Source organism: Leuresthes tenuis, unplaced genomic scaffold (assembly GCF_036924035.1).
Source record: "Leuresthes tenuis unplaced genomic scaffold, fLeuTen1.0.hap1 SCAF_10, whole genome shotgun sequence".
Taxonomy (NCBI): Eukaryota; Metazoa; Chordata; class Actinopteri; order Atheriniformes; family Atherinopsidae; genus Leuresthes; species Leuresthes tenuis.
Genome location: NW_027325364.1, coordinates 17,962,604 through 17,982,335, shown reverse-complemented (window position 1 = coordinate 17,982,335; position 19,732 = coordinate 17,962,604). Strand labels below are relative to the sequence as shown.

General features: G+C 38.9%; 1 protein-coding gene across 2 annotated transcripts in view; it reads right to left on the bottom strand.

The window, feature by feature from the left end:
• Positions 1 to 15,449, bottom strand: part of LOC140316670 (collagen alpha-1(XIV) chain-like) — a 122,149-nt gene extending 106,700 nt beyond the window's left edge. For both annotated transcript variants that reach the window (XM_072394591.1, XM_072394592.1), the window contains exons 1-3: positions 15,022 to 15,449; positions 13,511 to 13,626; positions 1,691 to 1,807 (exon numbers count right to left, since the gene is read on the bottom strand). In XM_072394591.1, coding sequence (XP_072250692.1) covers positions 1,691 to 1,807; positions 13,511 to 13,604 — 211 coding nt within the window. In that variant the 5' untranslated portion in view covers positions 13,605 to 13,626; positions 15,022 to 15,449. The remainder of the gene's footprint in view (positions 1 to 1,690; positions 1,808 to 13,510; positions 13,627 to 15,021) is intronic.
• Between the last annotated feature and the right edge of the window lie 4,283 nt (positions 15,450 to 19,732).

Below are 19,732 nucleotides of genomic sequence, written 5' to 3'. Positions count from 1 at the left end.
AAGCAATGGATCAGATTTTCCTCTCAGGGGAACCTTTCCATTTTGTCAGAAAAAGACCAAGCACCCCTGATGATGTAAGATTAGTCACATTTAAGCTTCTGGATCCAGCTACCATTAATGAATATGTAGAGGTACTATTCTCAGTGACCCGCTGCATTATGGTCATCTACATTTCACTTCTAGCCAGTTAACAGAAAACGTGATTACATAAAGTTATTTAATTTAAAGGTTTCCCATACAACAATGACAATGTTTTTTACTGTTATGAGTCTTGGGTTTTTGTTTTTTTATTAGAACTAAACAACACTTTACTACTGCAGTTAACACACCGTTTAATACACACATTTCCCTGTTCTCCTGTTGTAAATACCATAGCACAATCCATTTAAAATCTCTGAAGTCACAGCTGGTTTTTAGCACTAGCACCTTGTTGTACCTTTCAAGGTTTGAAAACCAAATGCACTTTCACATTATCCCTCTAAATATTCAGCTGCACACAGGAGTTTCAGGTGCATGCAATGAAAACTGAACTTGTTTCAGCTGGCTTTGGCTTCATCTCCACTGAGATTTGAAGGGAGAAATAAAGACATCTGCAACTAATAACTAGAGTAAGAAACAAGTATGCATGTACACACAGACCCAAACCACAGTTTCTGAATTGCAGAACTCATGGCAGGCTATTGAAAAGACCTCATGTAAGACATCATTAGCTTATTTTAGTGTAAATCTTACAGAAAATTGAAAATAAAGCCACCTGAAACACAGGCAAAAGTTTAACACAATATGTGTTAAAGAGTAACGTTATCCACAAGGAAAAGAGCTGCTTATGATGGGAACTAACAAGAAATAGTGTTTTAAAGATTATACAAATATAAGCCAGTCATTTGTGTCAGGGAGAATGTAAATTATCTGCTGCAATATGAATCCAGTTGCACAATTTGCTCCTTCTAAGAAAAAAGGATATCTTGTTGATCCAAAAGGTCAACTGTCACTCTGCTCCTTTATTTAAAGAAGGTGTTTGATTCTGAATAAAATTACTTTTCTCTTCTTAAGTTTTACCGTACCAGACATTCACCTCATCTGACTCATATATATACAAAACGGCCTAAATCAGGACATAGCACAGGTTATTCTGACTTTATAGAAATGAAAAGAAGAATATGAAATACGAGTACATCAAGGATGCTGTTCAAAGTTTTAAGGTGTATACACAAGCTCCTGCTGCTTTCCTCTTTAAGAGGGAAAAGGACACAGTAAGACAGTAGGACATCATGCATCCATCATAATATTTGCATGTAGTGATTATGTAGATTAATGCTGAATGAATGATTACTGAGGTTGTCTTTGTCGTTCAGATGTCCTGAACTGAACTCCATCATGACATAGTAAATGCTCTCCTACTGTCCTGTGTTAGTTCCACTTTTAAATCTACTAATAGGCTCCACATAAGCGGGAACACTCCCTCGTCTCAAACTTGGCAAAGGTGAAGAAAAAAAATCTGAGGCCTTCACATCTCTCAGGAATGCAATCCTTTCAAAGGGCTCTGATAAGAAGTAAATTATATAATCCTTTCTGGCAGAAAGAAAATCCAATTCATAATTGGGCCTTTCCTCCAAAATGTCAAATTTGGGTTACATTACTCTTTGGCATGGTATTTTCTCTGATATGTGCATGTGTCCAGACATCATACCTGGTATGCTGTTGTAGAAAAGCAGGTAGCTGTCAACATCTCCTTTGGGCTCCTTCCATGAAATAAGGAGTTTGCTTGAACTCAGCACTTTGAAACGCAGCCTCCTCGGAGCTGGAACTGAGGTACAATGTTACAGTTAAATCACTTCAATGAAGCAGGGAAATGACAGGAAATTAACTCTTTGTGATGAAAGGACACAATTGTAATTAACGGTTATCAGCCATCAGTCAACGTGATAATAGAAGAAAGTGAGTAGTGATATCAAACCCAAAATACAGAAAGAATTACTTTGAAGTAATTCCAAGATTAAATTAAACACCTTTTATGAGATATGAGTGGACTTCAGCCCTGAAGCTCCTATAACAATGAGAGTAATATATGAAGAGCTCAGTGTGCTGAGGAGCTCAGCTTTAGATGGCTTCAGCTCAAGAGCATGAAAAAAAAGGTTGAAAAACAAAGATTTAGATGAAATGGTTTCCAGTCAACTTCTCTTGGTAGTAAATAGAAATAATACATTGTTAATGATGTATTGTTTAAAAAAGTGGACCAAGCCACTGTGATGTCTCCCATTAGAGGATTAATGCTGCCTTTTATGAACCTCTGAAAGGGCAATTTAATTTTCAGACTTCTGCATTCTCAGCATGGAAGATGGTCTCTTTGTTGGCTGGTCAACAGACACGATTACTTAATTAAGCAGAAGAGGTAAGGTCTTCCATGTGTTCTGTAAGCTTCCTTTTTGGGTAATCAGGTAAATTATTGTTGTGTTTGGGAAATCCTACCCAAGTTACCGACTTATGGATCTCATCTCTGCTGGCATTTAGTTTGACATTTCCACGTCACATCAAGGTTTAAATTTGGCAACGACTGCATCATAAGTTCTCAACTAATTTACTGAAGACTAGCTCCGAAACCCTAAAATTGGATTAAGTGGGTATAGAAAATGGATGGATGAACGGACTTAGATTCAACATTTGAAAGTCCGTTTTCCCGGCTCATGGAAGATTTGGTAACTTCAACATTGGCAGTTTACCACTCTCCCTAAAAATGAAACATGAAGTACACTCAAAATTAGTCTTTGGTTATTCTTGATCTCATTAACTTTGGACAAAGAATTTCAAGCTTTTTTTGTTGTTTTCAGCTCATCTGTTAGTTTAAATGCACTACCGCAGTTAATGAGCATGTGGTAGGGATTTTTTTCTGCCAGTTTGTGCATTAACTTTTTAACAAAAAGAGCCATCACGTTTTCTTTCCCACATGACCAAAAAATGACTATATCTATATGGATGCATCAAACAGTTTGAAGCAGTTTACCTTGTAATCCAGCAGACGATACTCCACAATCAGTTTGACCTAATGTTTGCCCTGACAACCACTCCATAAAATAAACTAATGCTATGTTTGCTACTTTAAGTTATCTAATCAAGTAATAAATTAGGAATTCAACAAAAAGTTGGCCAAAGAATACAAAGGCGACACCGAGTAATCAAAGAAGTGGCATTTGGAGATGTTTATCATCATAAATGGTGTATTAGCAAAGAAAAGGAAAAGCCCTTTTGCCAGGTTGTCAGCTCGAAGCTGCTCTTTTACTCTGCAACAACAAAAATCTGTTAGACTCATCTGCTAGCTTGCCACCAGGGTGAGCTGGCAAAGGCAGCACACATTTTCATGAGACAACATCTGGTGTTCAACATCATCTGACTTCCTGCTATTTGACACCGTCAGCTACAGCAGATCTGTTGCCAATTTTTATAAAAATGCCATCACAAATACCAAGATTTGTATGCAAAGATATGTGACTCATCTGTATTGTTGTAATGTTCGCATAGCTCAGAGCATTGTCTCTGAACTACCACAGAATTATTTTAGAAAGAAAGAATCTATTGATTTTCTTTTCCCCTTCTTTTCCCAGTGAGAGTGTATTGGAGCCAACACATAGTGACCATCAGCTGTATTGCACATTGAAGCACTCCTTCATTGATTTCACGTCTCAAAACCGGTTGACACATCCAATACATCTGTTATACAGAAAAAAGTCCAAACAAACCAAAGAGAAGAAGAGAAAAAAAAACAGGCAAACATGTTGACCTGCTACTATTTAAAATAGAAATGACAGGCGTATAGTAATAGCCCTGTGTTTGCACTGGCCTGTTGAAAACAGTAACAGCGGCCACTCGGATGGAGTCGCAGACAGCACACGTCATATATTCAGTGTGTCAGAGAAAAATTGACCGTTTCTAATCTATACATAGAGAGATACAGGGCTAAAGAGAAGACTGGAAATTAGAAATATGGAGAGTAAGAACAGGGAGAACCATAGCATACTATTATGGAATAATTCACCTCAGATGAAAACATAAGTCACTGACATAACTATTATATAACCATATATCAGCACATAGCAGCATTTTGCCATATTATCCCATGTTAGTTTGTGAACAACATTCAGCAAATATCTGACAATGTACCTAATGCAGAACCACTTCACGTGTCTGTACCTGTTTCAAAGTGAAGGCGGTAAAGTGATTAATAAGTGATGCAGTAAATCAGCAAACTGATTTTGGGTAAGAATAAAACCTGATCACTGGAGACGTGGACAAAAGAAAAGATCAATATCAATCACTCCTGTAATGTACTCAGAAGCAAGAATCCTGACACACATGGAGGAACATATTAAAGACATTTCCCCACTGAAAGCATATGCAGCAGTTACATTTTCACAGTATACATTTTTACAGTATACAGAACTTTCTAATACATATTCAAATATTTCTGCCCAGTAAAGATCAGTAATCAATGCAATAAGTTCAAAAGTGGAAAATGTATTCTTTTTCAAAAAACAATTTCAATCTTTCCTTACAAACATCTTATTTTAGTCACGGTTATCTTAAGTTGTAGTTATGTCCCTACTAGAGTAGGTCAATCTAGAGTTGTCAAACAAAGGCGACTTTTTGAACATTTCATAATCAGATTTTTCATGCAGTTTGATCTGTGGAGACAATGAAGCACAAAACAATTTTATATCATGCTTGCTGCTTCTCTGAAGTAGTCGCACCATGCCACCTATCCAATATTGAGAATGCATAGGATGAAAAGGTATAATTATCCTGCACAATAGGAATCTATGAATAATTTAAGTGCATGATAGAGCTTAGTAGATTACTACTTTGGTATCATTTAGTGTGTCTGAGAGAAGTTGTCAGTTGACAGGGTACGAATAACTGGGTGAAATTTGCCTTGAATACCTCCTACTTTGCTTTACATGTGAATGAACATATATATATATATATACACCTACTAAATTCTAAATCAAAAGACAATGTAAAAACTGAATGAGCCAACTACAACAACGTACATCAATATCTACAGTAGAAGTTGAAGGCAATTCCAGAGACATCATCTATGATTAATGATTACGGCATAAAGCTGTGGATACTGACAGAACATGAGGGTCTCCGATATAAATTACCCTTCACAATCTGACATGTCTGCTCTTGTTTACTGCCGTACAGCCATAAATATCACTGAAGAGCTTCACATGTCGCACGCCCTCTCTCTGAATCCATGCGCCAAGCTGCTTAGTAAAATACACAAGACATCACTTCTCTGTATCTCGCAATAAAATAGTTTGTGGAAATGCAGCACCAACCCTGGTTGAACTGATTCAGACCTGCCCTAAATGCACAGTGTGTGTCTGTGTGTACATTACGCAGACAAAGAATAATATCTGACAGACTCACACCACTGTAATCATCGAGATTCCAACAGCGTAATGTATGAGACTTTTTGTCAGGTAACAAATGCAGCTCCAAATCTGTGCCACACGTTTTGTAACTGCAGCATAGTGACAAAGTTTAACTACAGTAAATGGTCTCAGCCACTTAGGCCTCAATGACAAAAAAATGGCACATCCCCCTATATGAAAATGAGGTTTTTTTTAAGAAACTTGACATACGTTATCCGCTCAAGCATCTGAACCCTAATTTAAAAATTCCCATTTCAAATCTGAAAGAGAGTATATACTCTTTTAGAAAATTATTTTTGCTCAGTGTCAATGGAAATGATCTGGGATGAAGTGATGCAAGCACAGTTTGATGCCCCACTCTGAGAAGGGATGAGGCCTCCCAGGATTGGGAGCAATCAAAGCAAGCAGGGATTCCTAGCAAATTAATAAATGCTTGCTGTCCAAGCTCTCTCCCTCCCTGTTGTGCTTGTCTGCTTCAACATAATCTGCACGTTTTCACTTCCCATCTTCTGATTTGCCTTCTCATCTGATCTTTGTTGGTTCCTTCTCATCCAGCTTTTTTCTTCTCTTTCTCTCACTCCACCCTCATACTTCCTCTGTCATTCTTCCATCCTCAATGCCATTCAACATTTTTTCCTTACTCATGCAGGTCTTCTCTGACTCCCCCCCATCTCTCATTTCACTCACTCCTTTCTGTTATTCCCATCCCCTCCTTAACTTTCCCACGCTTTCCCATCATCAACTCTTGTCTTTTATTCCCCCCACCAACCCCACTCTATTTATGTCAGACATATTTAGAGGTTTCCTTCTTTGACTTTATCTTCTTTTCCACATTTCCATCTCCTTAATTTTTCCCTTCATCCTTTTAAGTCCCTGGTTTCATTTTCCTCTTGACAGATAAGCCTGGTACAGACTCAACTGGGAATTTTCAGGCTCGCTATACACAGGATTTTTTGCGCATCAATTGACTCATGCTGTCACCATAAGATACAGTAGCTATACTGTACATTAGGGACATGGGGGAAGTGTGTCTGAGTGTGTATGTGTGCACTGCACATTCATGTGGTCAGCGTCTTGTTTGTAAACTAACGTTCACAAAGATAGCACTTAACGCCAATCCACCACCTCTCAACTCTTTATCTCCTCTGCTGCTCTCATGGAACACTTCTCTTTTATCACATCTTCTCAGCTTTGGATTTAAACTCTGCTCTACCTCTCATCTTCCCTCTCTTTGGCTCTTTTATCATCTTATTATCTTCTCCCTTCCTGCTCTCCACTCCTGCGCTTTAGTGACTTGACACTTTTTTGCACCCTTTCATGGCATAGCTGTATAAATGATGCCTTATTCCTTTAGCACTAGTCTCTCAGCTGCATAATGTGAATGTGTGCGTCTACATGTACATGTGAAATCTCTCTTAAGGATCTGTCTCCACGTGCAGTCTATTGAAAGAAGCCATGGTATTGTCTATGCCTGCTAACAAACAGTGAAAAAATATCTTCTGGAATAATTCTGCAGGTGCTGGCTGATATCAAACAGGAAGTAAATTTGGAACTAAACATATTGCAACTAATTAGATTGATTGGCAAGATATTAGTAACATGATTTAGGATATTTAAAAAAAAGAGCACCACAAAGAGGCAAAGTCTCTCAGATAAGGAAAGATTCAGCAATCTGCAAAAAACTATCTGCAAATTGCAGATCAGTTTCAGAATAATGTTCTCGAATGATGAAACGCATAGACTTTGGAACATTACATAATCTACAACACATAATAAACCTCATTGAAAATGGACTTAAAAAAGTAAGGTAAATATTTTATTTACTAAATGTAATATGGCAAATGCATCGAGTTTGGGTTTGTTTAGGGATTCCTACTTGGTTGTGATAAAATCAAGCTCTCGAAATAATAACTTGTTGAATGAACCATTATAGGGTTTTTTTTAGGGTGTTTTACTCTTTTTGTTGATCAGTTTCCATTCACACATGAAGAATAAATTCCATTTTAGTGAAGACTTTGTTGACTCAATCCATATATATTTAGTGGACACAGTTACTTAATACTGAAATGAAACCATATAATTGTATGGAAATTTGTTCCATACAAGTTATTTCTTGTTATTCAAGTCATTTCTAAATTGTATTCTGTGATCAGACGATTCCAAATTTGAATTATTATTATTTTTTAAATCACGTACACTGTGTCCTCTACTAATAAGGAGAGGTATTATCAGACTTGTTATCAGCAAATCCTGCATCCTTGATGGTATGGTGGTGAATTAGTGCCTGAAGAATTGTAAACTTGCACATCTGGAAAGGTACCATCAATACTGAAAGCTGTATAGAGGTTTTAGAGCAACATATCCTCCCATCTGAACATCTTTTTTTTCTTTACATATTTAAAAGAACAATGCTAAACTGCATATTGCATCTATTACAACAACATAGCTTTGTAGTGGAAGTGCTGGACTGGCCTGCCTGCTGTCCAGATCTTTCACCAACTGGAAACATTTGGAGCTTCACGAAACACAACATACAACAAAGAGGACACAGGACTGTTAGAAAGCTTCATCAGACATAATGGAATAACATTCCTTTCCCAAAGGTCCATCAGCTGGTCTCCTCAGTACCCCAATGTTTATGGACGGTTAAAAGAAAAGGAATGTTGTTTCCATCAAATTTAAGATTAGCTGATATTTTTCATGGTCCAGTAAAATGTCTCAGTGTCAACATTTGATAGGTTTTCTTTCAACTATTTTGAATTAAATATTGGTTTATGAGATTTGCAATCCAGCAAAAGACATGAAAAAAAACACCTTTTTAACCAGGATTGCCTTTTGCTGCTTATCTCAATCAACATGCAACACATTTGCATTCACAAAGTATGAGTAGCAGTAGACGCTTTCAGCAGTTTCAGTTTTCTCAAGCCTTCTACAAACAAACTGACTTCTCTCCTCCCCTCTCTGTACATTTTTGTACAACATGCAAAGAGTCCCGTAAACAAGATTAGCACAAGTCTTGCAGGTTTCTCCCATTGTCATGTCAACGAAGAGGAGTTTATTTCATATTCTTATGTCAAATAAAATAGATTTTAGTCTGGCTTGCAGTTTTAGTAGCCAAAAACTGCCTGTACATATGAACATTGGATGTAAATGCACAGAAAATATAACCATGTTATATTTGTTGGATGTTAACATCCACTTGTAGGACTCCAAAATAAAAATAGAAAATTAACTAAATGAGAACTTAAATGTAGTTTATTTATTACTATATTAGTTTACTTGAATCAACAAAAATACAGCAGAAAATGTTGTTTGTGTTTTTGAAGTTTTGAAATTACTTTGAAAAAGGTAACCACTTTTCTACCTGCAGCTGTTCTTGGTCATTTTAGCCAAATCTACATCTGATCCACCCAATCATCTGTATGTATGATACATGTCTGTGTCTTCCTGAGTTACTTCATACATCTTCGATACCCGCTAAAGCCAATTATTTTCACGGGCCTATCCCAGTGGGATACGCATACACCAGGAGAACATGTAAACTCCACACTGAAAGGTGGGAATCACACCTGAAACTGTCTTGCTGTGAGGTGACGGTGCCAACCATCACACCACGTGCAGCCCCGATTTACTTCAGGGTTTGAATAACATACCAGAATATCCCACTTTATGAGGCACATCTATGTTCAAAAACACTGTAATGTAGCTTACTCATGCCTACTGAACATAGAGTGAACTGGTCACGCCAGTGCATACTGTGTGCTAACCAGTTACAGGCTTGCAGTGTTTTAGTTCTTGTAAAATGTATTTCTCTTCGAGCTTTCATGTGGCCTGAAATTCTATTTAGTTTATTTGCATTCACAAAACACTTTTTTCCACAATAACAGAGGGACTTAATTGAAACTGCTTGTGCACACCAGATCTCTTACAATTTAATGCTCGATTCAGTCTGAAGTGGCTGATCTTGACAAGCTGGATTAACATCAACCGCAGGAGAAGGGTGACAGCAGTCGAGGTTAGGATAATTTGGCGGTTTTAAAATTCCAAACAGGTCGTGCCATCCATCTTTTGTTTATGAATCTCATCATTGGATTTTCTCTTTGGTCATTATAAGGGAAATTACTGGCCAACACTCTCAATCATATTAAAACACTGACCTGCCTTTTAACCACATGCGCGCACACAAAAAGTGCAATATCATTACAAATGTGCACTTGAGCACATAATCTTTTGTGATGTATCCTGAAGCCCAAAATCAATCTGGGTTGGTGACCAATCAACAAACTCAATCACCATAATCAACTATGAGAGTTGACATACACACACATTTTTCTAATGACTTGCTCATTCAGGACTGAACATAAAAATGAATACTCGATTTGCAATAATTCATCTTATTCTTCCAGAGAAGAATTCCTGTCATCTATCCTGCTGTTATTACTGCTGAAATGGAAACAGCAATCAAGAGTGTTGGGTCATTCATTGCACCCGCTGAGTTGGACGAGCGGAGAGCAAAATTTACATTTTCCTTTGCTATACTTTTCAAAGCCAGGGAGGGAAAAAGAAACAATTCACTTTGTTGAACAAAGTCTCAGAGCTGTTCCCACACATTAGACAAGGGAGTAATGGAACGCTGTAAAGGCTATAGATCGTGTCCAAATCCTGTATCCTAAAAGAAACGGATTCCTGAGGAATACTTTACTATAAACTTAGACAAAATGATGGCTGCAAAATAGAGGATGCTTTTGGATCCCAGGTGGTGAGAGCTTGGTGCAAAAACTACACCATTATGGTTAGATATTAATACAAACAGGGTCAGAAGAAGGGATAAAAATTGTTCGGGTTAAATATGAATAAATACAAGTTTGGCATCCTCTCATCGAGAAATATAAAACATTACAGTTTCTGTTCTTTCACTGTGACACAACTATGTTTTGGATATTAGGGCAAACTTACCCACTACATGTCTTCTTCTTTGACTGAGCTGTCTAGTGTGGCTGTAAACAATTAGCTTCCCCACAAAATAATTCTGCTTAAATTAATTGTTGCAACGTATTGACCTTAACGTTAATGATCCACACAGGATCAATCCTTCCAATTCTGATCATCTCTTGACTTTTATGCCTCTCGGCATCCAAACTTGGCAGCAGTATAGTAAGAGTTTTTGTGTGGTGCACGGCCTTCGGTCCCAATTAGCTTCATTGGCTGCACCTGTGAAGATGTGTTGGAGCCAAGCCTAGTGTGGTTGCCAGGGAGATCCTCTCTCCTGTCGCTGCTCACCCTACCAGTGGTTGCTCTGCTCAGCTAGATTTTTGTTTAACATCGATTGTTTGATTTACTTTGATAAAGCTCTACTTTTCCTGAATTCATGTGTTCTGTCTCCATTTTATATTATGGCCCAACGAGCCAGGCAGGAACACAACTACAACACTGTTTGTAGCTACAAGAAATATCTTTAAAAAGAAATTTTATTACATACATATAACTACTTTGTCGTGCCATTATTAGGTCAAAGCCTACTTTACAGAAAAGAACTGGCTAACTTGAAAACACCTGCAAAACTAACACTTCCCTCAGCGTCAGCTGCTAAACTAAATGGAGTATGAGATCAGCCTCTCAGCGGTGCCATTGTGAGAATGATAGTGTGCTGATATTAAAGCACTGCTGTGTCTACGCACAGTCTCAGTCTGCATATATACAGAGACAGGAAACTGGAACTTTATATCGGCTCATTACTGGATGCAATTCAGTGTCACTTTTCATTTTTGTCAGTGTTGTCAACAGAATAACACTGGAGTCTGGAGACTGGAGCAGCTAAATGCAGGTCAAACACATACCGAGGAAACCCATGTCATAAGGGCATCTGCTGCCTGAGAGTGGTTTCACAGAGCGGCTTGCATACTTATGTTAACAGTATCCACAAACAGTGAAATGAAAACATCTGCAAAACTTTAGATAAATATTTATGTCTGAAGAAACTGCAAACACTACTCAAAAGACTTTTGAGTAGTGAAAGAGTAAATGTTGATTAGAAGCATGAGAAGGTAATCACCTTCTTACAGTGAAGTGGAAAAATGTTATTGTTAACATATTTAGAAAAGTAAATGTATTGTATAAACATCAGGGAAGTAATATTTGAAGATTGCTTGTCAGGTCTGAATTCCAAATTATTTGTGACAATTCTTGCTGTGAAAAAAAAATCTTCCTGGGCAGGCCCACTCTTTTGGTGGGAGTTCCTGATGATATCCAGACATTTCAGTTGTATACACAAAACTTCCTGCATGGGTTGAACACACTAATCCTCAAGCTCTAATCCCCTGCAACCAGATGTTGAAGCTTATGGGGACAGACAGGGCAAAAATTAATGGTTATCACATGCTCCCTGATGAAGGGATTGAACAAGGGTACACTCCCATAGTGTCTGGGAGGTCGTTCATGTTCCCAGTGAATGATCCCATTCTCTGGGATTAGATCCCATCCTAATTAATACAGTCACACTTCTGTCTCACTTTTCATTACTGTTGGCTTATGATGGAGAACTAAACATAAGTGCTGGTCAGACCTAGTAAAAACAATAAAAAATTACTTAGACTAAAGGGGTGGGGCGTGATAAGAGGGTGCGCAGAAAATAAAAACGTTCGAATAACACAGAACAGGATAGATGAAGGGATAGAGTATTCGAGAAAAGAAAGGGGGGGAGCAAAGAATGAGGACTAAGAGCAAATGGAGAACTACTTTAATTTAAAAGTAATCGTTCATTGAGGACTCCCCACTGGTAAGCACACAAAGCAGTCACACACTGATCCTTTCATGATGGAAAAACTAAAAAATAATGTATAATCTGACACAAAACCTGTGCAACCTCTGGAAGAACAGTTTATGAATTAATACATTTTCAAGACTGAAATTAGTCAATTAATAAAAGGACTGTGTTACACGTGGGCTCTGTAATTTGAAGACCTTTTTACGAAGTAATCCTTTAATCAGGACCTGCAGCTTTCCTGCCCCTCTACCTCCACATCCTGGAAGGAATGTGAGCTACACAAACACACACACACATACATACACGCATACACCAGGATCAGCAACATTTTTAAGCGTCCCTCTGCGTCATTTTTATACGACTGCTACGATCCGCATCACATCAGTAGGTCTGATACTCGATGGCAAATGAAAATACAGAGTCAAGAGGACTCACTAAAAATATACCTTCACACACATAGTGTCCCATACAGATAAATTAAAATGCAACAATAAGATAAGTAAAGAGCACTTGGCTGCATTTGAATGAATATAATTGCAGCCATAGCAACCTACAGTACAGACATAGCAAAAATACTGGCACTGGACACCTGTCATGTGGTCCCTTGTGCTGATCACCTAACTAAAAAGGACTAATGCAGCTTCGGAGACTCTAAAGTTTCTGTATCAAAAAATATAAAGTTGGAGCAGTGATGTCAGAACATCTAAATGAAAAAAATACATTTTAACACAACAGCCCAATAATGAAGTCAATTGTGTGTTTCTTTGAGGGAGTGGAAACCAAATGAGTACCATTCATGATCAGAAATATTTCACAAAAAACACACTTTTTGCTGAAACGTATTATGATTCTATCAGGTTTGCTGATGTAATTGCAAAGCACACTGGAGTGTTGTATATTGTGTGGGAAAATCATGACAGCATGAAGCACACCATCACAACACATTCATTAAAAGTCATCTTAAGCATCGCAGCGTTGGCAGCAGGGTTGCAATCATCACCATGCTGCAGGGGTGAAATGGCGTAACGATACGAGAGCGATATGATCTGAGCCTGCACATCAAACAGAGGGATGACAAAAGAAGGAGCAACGTGGAAACAGTGAGGGAGGAGACAGAAAGAAGTCAGATAAGAGGTAAGGGTATGAGCTTGGGAGAGGACAGGGGGAAGAAGTGAGGAGGTTTGATGGGAAGAGGATGGATGGCAGAAGTTCTGGGTTTAGATGGGGTGACTAAGGGAGATTAGCAGGGTGAAGGTACAATGAGAAGGTGTGAAGGGGAAAGAGAGAAGACCAGAGAAGAGGAAGAGGTACTGACCTTGGCTCTGAGCTTTACTGGGGATACAGGTAATGAGGGCCAGTAACACCAGTGGAACCCACAAACACCACCTGATTCGTCCTGTCGACAACATTCTCACAACCAGCTGTCTAGACCTACATGGAGAGGAAAAGATTGCGTTGAGTAAGTGAAGGAAAAAGCGAAGAACAGAAGAGGGAAGTGAAATGAAGGCACACAATGGGGATTTCAGAGACAGAAACACCATGAATGCCATTCAGCTTCACAGACAATCTGTGGGTCACCGAGACCCACTTTACCCACACAGTCACTGATCTGGAATCAGTTAGTTATGTCTCAAGTCTAGTTTTTTACAATTAGAGAGCAGCACCCTGTAGTCTGGACTGACCACAAAGCAGTAGCCGAGCCTCCCGCCTACACAGTGTAGACAGAGGGTGAAACAGTGGAGGACTTTGTTTGAGAAAAGAAAAGAGGAAAATTAACAGAAGCCCGACAGAAAAAGTAAGGAGGACAGCACGACAGAAAGAAAGAGTCCAGTTTAATTGACAGTTCAGAGAGAACATCTGATGAGCAAATACAACGGCAACTCTCCTCTTTTCCCCTAGCTCATCTCCTGCTTTCATTCTTCCCTTTTTGTTCTCTGCATACTCTCTATCACCATCTCCTCTCTTAGCCTGCCACTCATTATCACAAGAAGGGTGGACGCATCTTATCATATGTCTCTTAGGAGTCACATTACTAAAACAGCGCATGGGGCAAAAGTTATTCTAAATTGAGTGACAGATGTAACCCCATGGTCTTGAAAGGACTTAACTCAGAAACTGCCAAAATATCAGATATCTTGCATATTAATAAGTATTTAATCCTCCAGGAAATAGAATTCTTTTTTCTTTTTCTTTTTGTCTCTGTGCAGATCGGACTAGAGACATGAGGAAGGAAATGAAAAGGATTAAAGAGACATAAGTCTCTCTGAGACACACACAAACACAATTGAGAGCTAACCATACAAAACTGAGACGAGGCAGTCACAGAGACACCTTTTCTCGTCCATGTGACACAGCTCATTATGCAAAAGTTTCTCTTGTCCTGGAACTGCACCATAATGACCTTTATGTTACGATCCAAAAAAGCAACTTTGACACTGGTTAATTGATCAATGAAAAACAGAGTTAAGACGTCCATTTCACTACAATTTAGGCAGCTTATTTATTTTATTGCTGCACGTGGGATACAATTTACACGCATGCTGTATTTGACTGCGTTGACACTCTTCACGTACGCAACATTTTTTTTTTTAAAAACCATCAATGAAAATAACTTTTTCCCCACCTGCCTGAAAATATCCCTCGCTGACCACAGCACAGATGCGTCTTCAGTGGTCGTTTCAAAGTACTGAGTGATTAGAATCAAATTTCTGCGCAAAATTTTAGACAAACTACCACATTACTACCAATTAACCGGTTGCGTTGAACACTCCAAAGCCGCACACCTGAGTCTGACTGACTCACAATGAATTAAATCGCCTTTCGTACCTCTCCAGTCATCAAAGCGTCCTTTTATCCCCAAAGGAAATCCTCTGAATACCAAAGACTGCTTCTGCTGCTGCCTCCCAAAGCGCTCCTCTTTCTCCTCACTCTCCTTCTCTCTCTTTATTTCTTTCTTTCTTTCTCTCACTCCTTCTCTCTGGATACAATTCGGCCAGTCCGGAGTGGGTGTTTCTCTCCTCGTTATTCAGCCATCCCTCCCTCTGGCTATTCCTCCCTGCCCCAACCCTTTTTTCCGTCCGAGTACATCCCAGACAGGGAGAAAAAGACGAAACGGTGGCGCTGCGCAGAAATTCCACCTCTGTCAGTATGCAGCTTTCAAAATCGGTTTCAGCCCCTCAGGCCCCTTTGTGTGCACTCCCGTGGTCAAAACGGGACCCGTAGAGGAGGACATAACCGTGATCTGTGGCTTTAGATGACCCACAAGTTCATTACTGAAAGTCAGTTGAGCGTGATGACTTGAGCTTGTGAGGATGGCTCAGTGCGCTCGGAGCAGGTGCCTGTCCATGCCCCGCTGCGCAGCCAGCTTTGATGTTAAAGGCGCAATGACGCAGCTTTTCACCTCTAAGTTAGAATTTCTGAATAAAGCTAGATGGGACTTTTAAACTCCCAAGTGTCAGTCAGTCCCTTGAAATGTGACGAAATTAAATACAATCCATCCTACAAAGGTCAAATCAAGGGACATTTAATGAACAACTTGATTTTAGCAAATACACAGCACTCCAGTCGAGATAGAATAAGTCATCAAATGTAAATGATCAAATTGGTTGGTTAAACCACTTGAATATGACCCATAACAGTGGCCTCTAAATTACAGCCCTCACAAGTAGCATGAGGGAAATTAGACTCCTAACTGTTTTCACAGTGGAGCAAACATCAGTCTCAAGTGTTTCCTTAGTTGTTTTGCTTAAGTATTGTTGTAGGCATAACATTATTTGGTCTGGTTAAGAAATTAAAATGACTTGGTTAAGCTTTAGAAAACTGGCATTTGACATTTTTAAAAGAACAATATGTGAGAGGTAGTGTCTGTCTATCAAATGTGAATCAGTAAGCTTCAGTACAATGCAGACAAGAGGGTACTTTGGCAAGGGGCCAGTTTATGCTTGCATGGAGGTATCCATTTGTATCCCTCTCAACCCCAGCAAAGTGACTGATTCAGGGTATTTTTATTTCCTCCATAATGTATTTGTCCTCCAAAAGAGCATGCAGGCTCTGGAGATCACATCACATGTCGGTTGAATACTGAATGGCAGGAGGGGCCAACAACAAGAGATTTCACAACAAAGCACCAAAATAACAGCGAAATGGCAAAGAAGCACATACAATGACTGAACAGGACAGTCTTCGTAAACTGAACTCTTATTTTTTAAGAGTTCAGAAGATCATTAAGAAGATCTTTGTCAGCTTTGTCTGATGTCATCTCAGAATCGGGATGAAAGTAAAGGATCAAAAACAGTACCAATACTACCAAGAACATTCTACTGGTTAGATTGTTCTAAATGTTTCTGCAAATGCCCCCAAGTGGCAACAAAATGCAGCATAATTTAGATGAGCGTTTGCAAGGCCCCAAAAGCAGAGCAGACACAGAACTAGGTTCAAAGCCTAAGTCAAAATACAGAAAATGAGGTAAACATGCAGTTTGACAACTCAGTCCAAAAGCTTCAATAGCTCCTTCTACCAACACGTCTAAACTCTACCAGTCTATTTTGATTTTATTTGTTCAGAAAGCATTTGTATAAAAATTACAATATGTAATTTTATAGCAGGTTATGTTGGGATGTTTTAATGATTTTTTCCCACGCAATCCATCTCGTGGCTGTAGCTTTCATAAAGGTATGAAAGAGACTCTTCTATTTTATTCTTCACAAGGGAGAGGGATTCCCCAAAATGTTTAACTATTCCTTTAATCTTAATACGTGTGTTACATTGAACCAGAGAATTCATCTGTTGAGTTGAGGAAAAAAAAGAAAAGGAAAAAGAGTTCACTGTGTAATTCTGTTCATGAACTCAACTCCTCTGCTGTTGGAGAGACTTTGTGACTTGCCCTTAGGGGGGAGGAATAGGAGTCATGGGAAACAGGCTGGTGAAATGTGCCAGTGGCTGGCTGAGTTGAAACACTGAATAGCTTCACTCCAGGTGTGTCCCTTGGGTAAATACTCTCACAAAGAAATGCTCCTAACACACAGACACACGCACACACCTTTTCCAAATAACTGTCCAAATGACACAATTACTATAATCAGGTGAGTAAGGATTCTCAGTTGTCCTCCCTGCTTCCTCCCTTACTGTCCTTCTATCATCCTCTTCCCCTTTATCTGTTGCCCATTTTCAGCAGACCACACACCAAACAAATACAGCGCAGCAGAGACTGTATTCAGTTAAATGTCAAAACTACTTCCTTGAGCTGCACCACTTTTTGCACAGTTTTCTAATTGCCAAAATGTCTTATTTCAGCATTTTCCTTTTAGCCTTTCTAGCATCAAATGATGGCGTTAGATGTTTGGTCCATCCCTTTTGTCCACCATCACAGCTGGATTAACTATTATTTTATCAACTTGATAATGTCGCTTAAATTCTGGAGATTTTGTTCCCCTAACTATTGAAGGCTCCACCTTGGGCTTTGTAGTTTTAAGATGTAGGTGGCTCAAGTAAACAACAAAATTGTTGACCAATCTTGTAAATTATGATCAGCAAAACAACTGATCCTGTTTGAAACTGTACCTACTGACAACAATGACACATAATATCATAGAATTTTGTAATTATTTTCATAATAGGAAAATAGGTCAATCAGTTGATAAGTAAGCACACACATTGATTTCTCACAGCATCCATAAAATTAGACTTATGACCTTCACGCTGGACCTTAACGATCTTTACCTTGTTAGGGCCTGAAAGGTAGAACCTTGTTTAAGGTGTTGTTCTAGGTGTTTTCTCTGCTGTTGAAATGTTTGAAATCATACTGAAAACTAAGGAGATCTCAAAGGCCTTCGGTAAAAACAACTTGTGGATGCCTTTGAGTCTTCCAAGGGAGCTCCATATTGTATGAAACAAATAATTTAATTGAGGGAGAAATCAACAAATGGCACCATCAGTTTTTTCCCAGTGTCAATTTCAGCCCCAGCAGCCCGTTTAATGCAAAAATTAGATAAGTATCCAAGAACCCCGGCACAGGGGTCCAACAATGGTGATGAGCGCACACAATGAAAATACAAGAGAGACAGATGTTCACTGACACTCCAGATGTGCCCAACGGCTATTTGTCTGCTTGGTGTACAAGGCCCCTAACTCTTGCTGAAGTTGGTGTCTTCAGTCGGCGAGAGACTGCACAAATTGAATTAGAGGCATGCCAAGACAAAGCCTCCGCTCAAAAATAAGATTACGGCCAGTACAGTTTGGCAGTAAAGTAACTAGAGTTGTCAAGCCACTGTAACAGTAGACCTGTCTGGTTAAGACCAAGAGCAGAGTTTCTGGATAACGACCAACTTTTGAAGCATGGTGGTGGAAATGTTATCATTTAGTGTGATTTTGCTGCCTAAGGAACTGGACAGCTTGCAGTCATAGATTCAATTCTGAACTCTGCTTCACAGAAAAAGAGAGTTTAAAGGCAATGCCAAGCCATCTTTTTGAAAGTTGAAGTTGAAGGAAAGGGAACCTTTCAAAAGGACACGGATCCTACACACACCAGCAAATTCACCACTGACCAACTGAAAATGAAGAGAAAAAGTTAGTCAGTGCCATCATTTCAAATCTTATTGTTGTGATTTACACATTTGAAACTGGCAATATAAATTCCAAACCAGTCTCAGAGACGGGGAGATAGTTGTTCAAATTAACTTATTTCTATGAAAAGGAGCCGTTTCCGAGGACAAAGTATATATTGTTAATATTTTTGTTTCCAACCTCAACTGCCCATTCCATCAACCTCAGTTTTGAAGATGTAGCCATTATTGCTAGTTAGAAAATGTTGTTGTGCTTTTATGCAAAATGGAAAATGGTAACCATTGTGCCTGCTAAGACATGCTGGCATTGCCACTGTGAGTATATTAGCCTGCTGAAATTAGCATGTCGCTACAGTGCAGTCTCACAGAGCTGTTTTGGTGTATGAAGATTAGACATCGCAAAATACAGTAGGCTTATACACCAAAATTAGGATTTTAGATTCACTCTTGATTTATGCATCCACTCTATGACAAGTAATGTTGTTAACAAATCAGACAACACTGAAACCATTAAAGGACACCTGGAAGTTTTCTCTAAAACTGATTGACACACCTGAAGACATCACCAATGGATTAACTGCACTTTTGTCCTTCCTGTATGTCCCTTTTTAATTTTTTACCCCATGTCATTTCTCTTTAGACCCTTTCATCAGTCTCTTGTATTTCCTATTCAATTTTATTAGATTTCCTCTTCCCTCTCCTTGTGGTTCTATTCCTCTTTTTTCATCCTCAGTACGTCCTGGCAACATTTTCACCATTACTGTTTCTGCTGAATAAATGCATTACCCACATGGTAGAGTTGATCCAGAGGTCATTTAGGACGTCATGTGGTCCATTTGTGGTGCTTCAGAAAGCTTTTAAAGCCATGTCACAACAATATCTGTAAAAACTATGGGTACACTTCTATCCTAATAACACAAAAAATAGTCTCAGAAATGTGTGGCAACTCCAAGTTCTGCTGGTAACAAAAAGTAAGA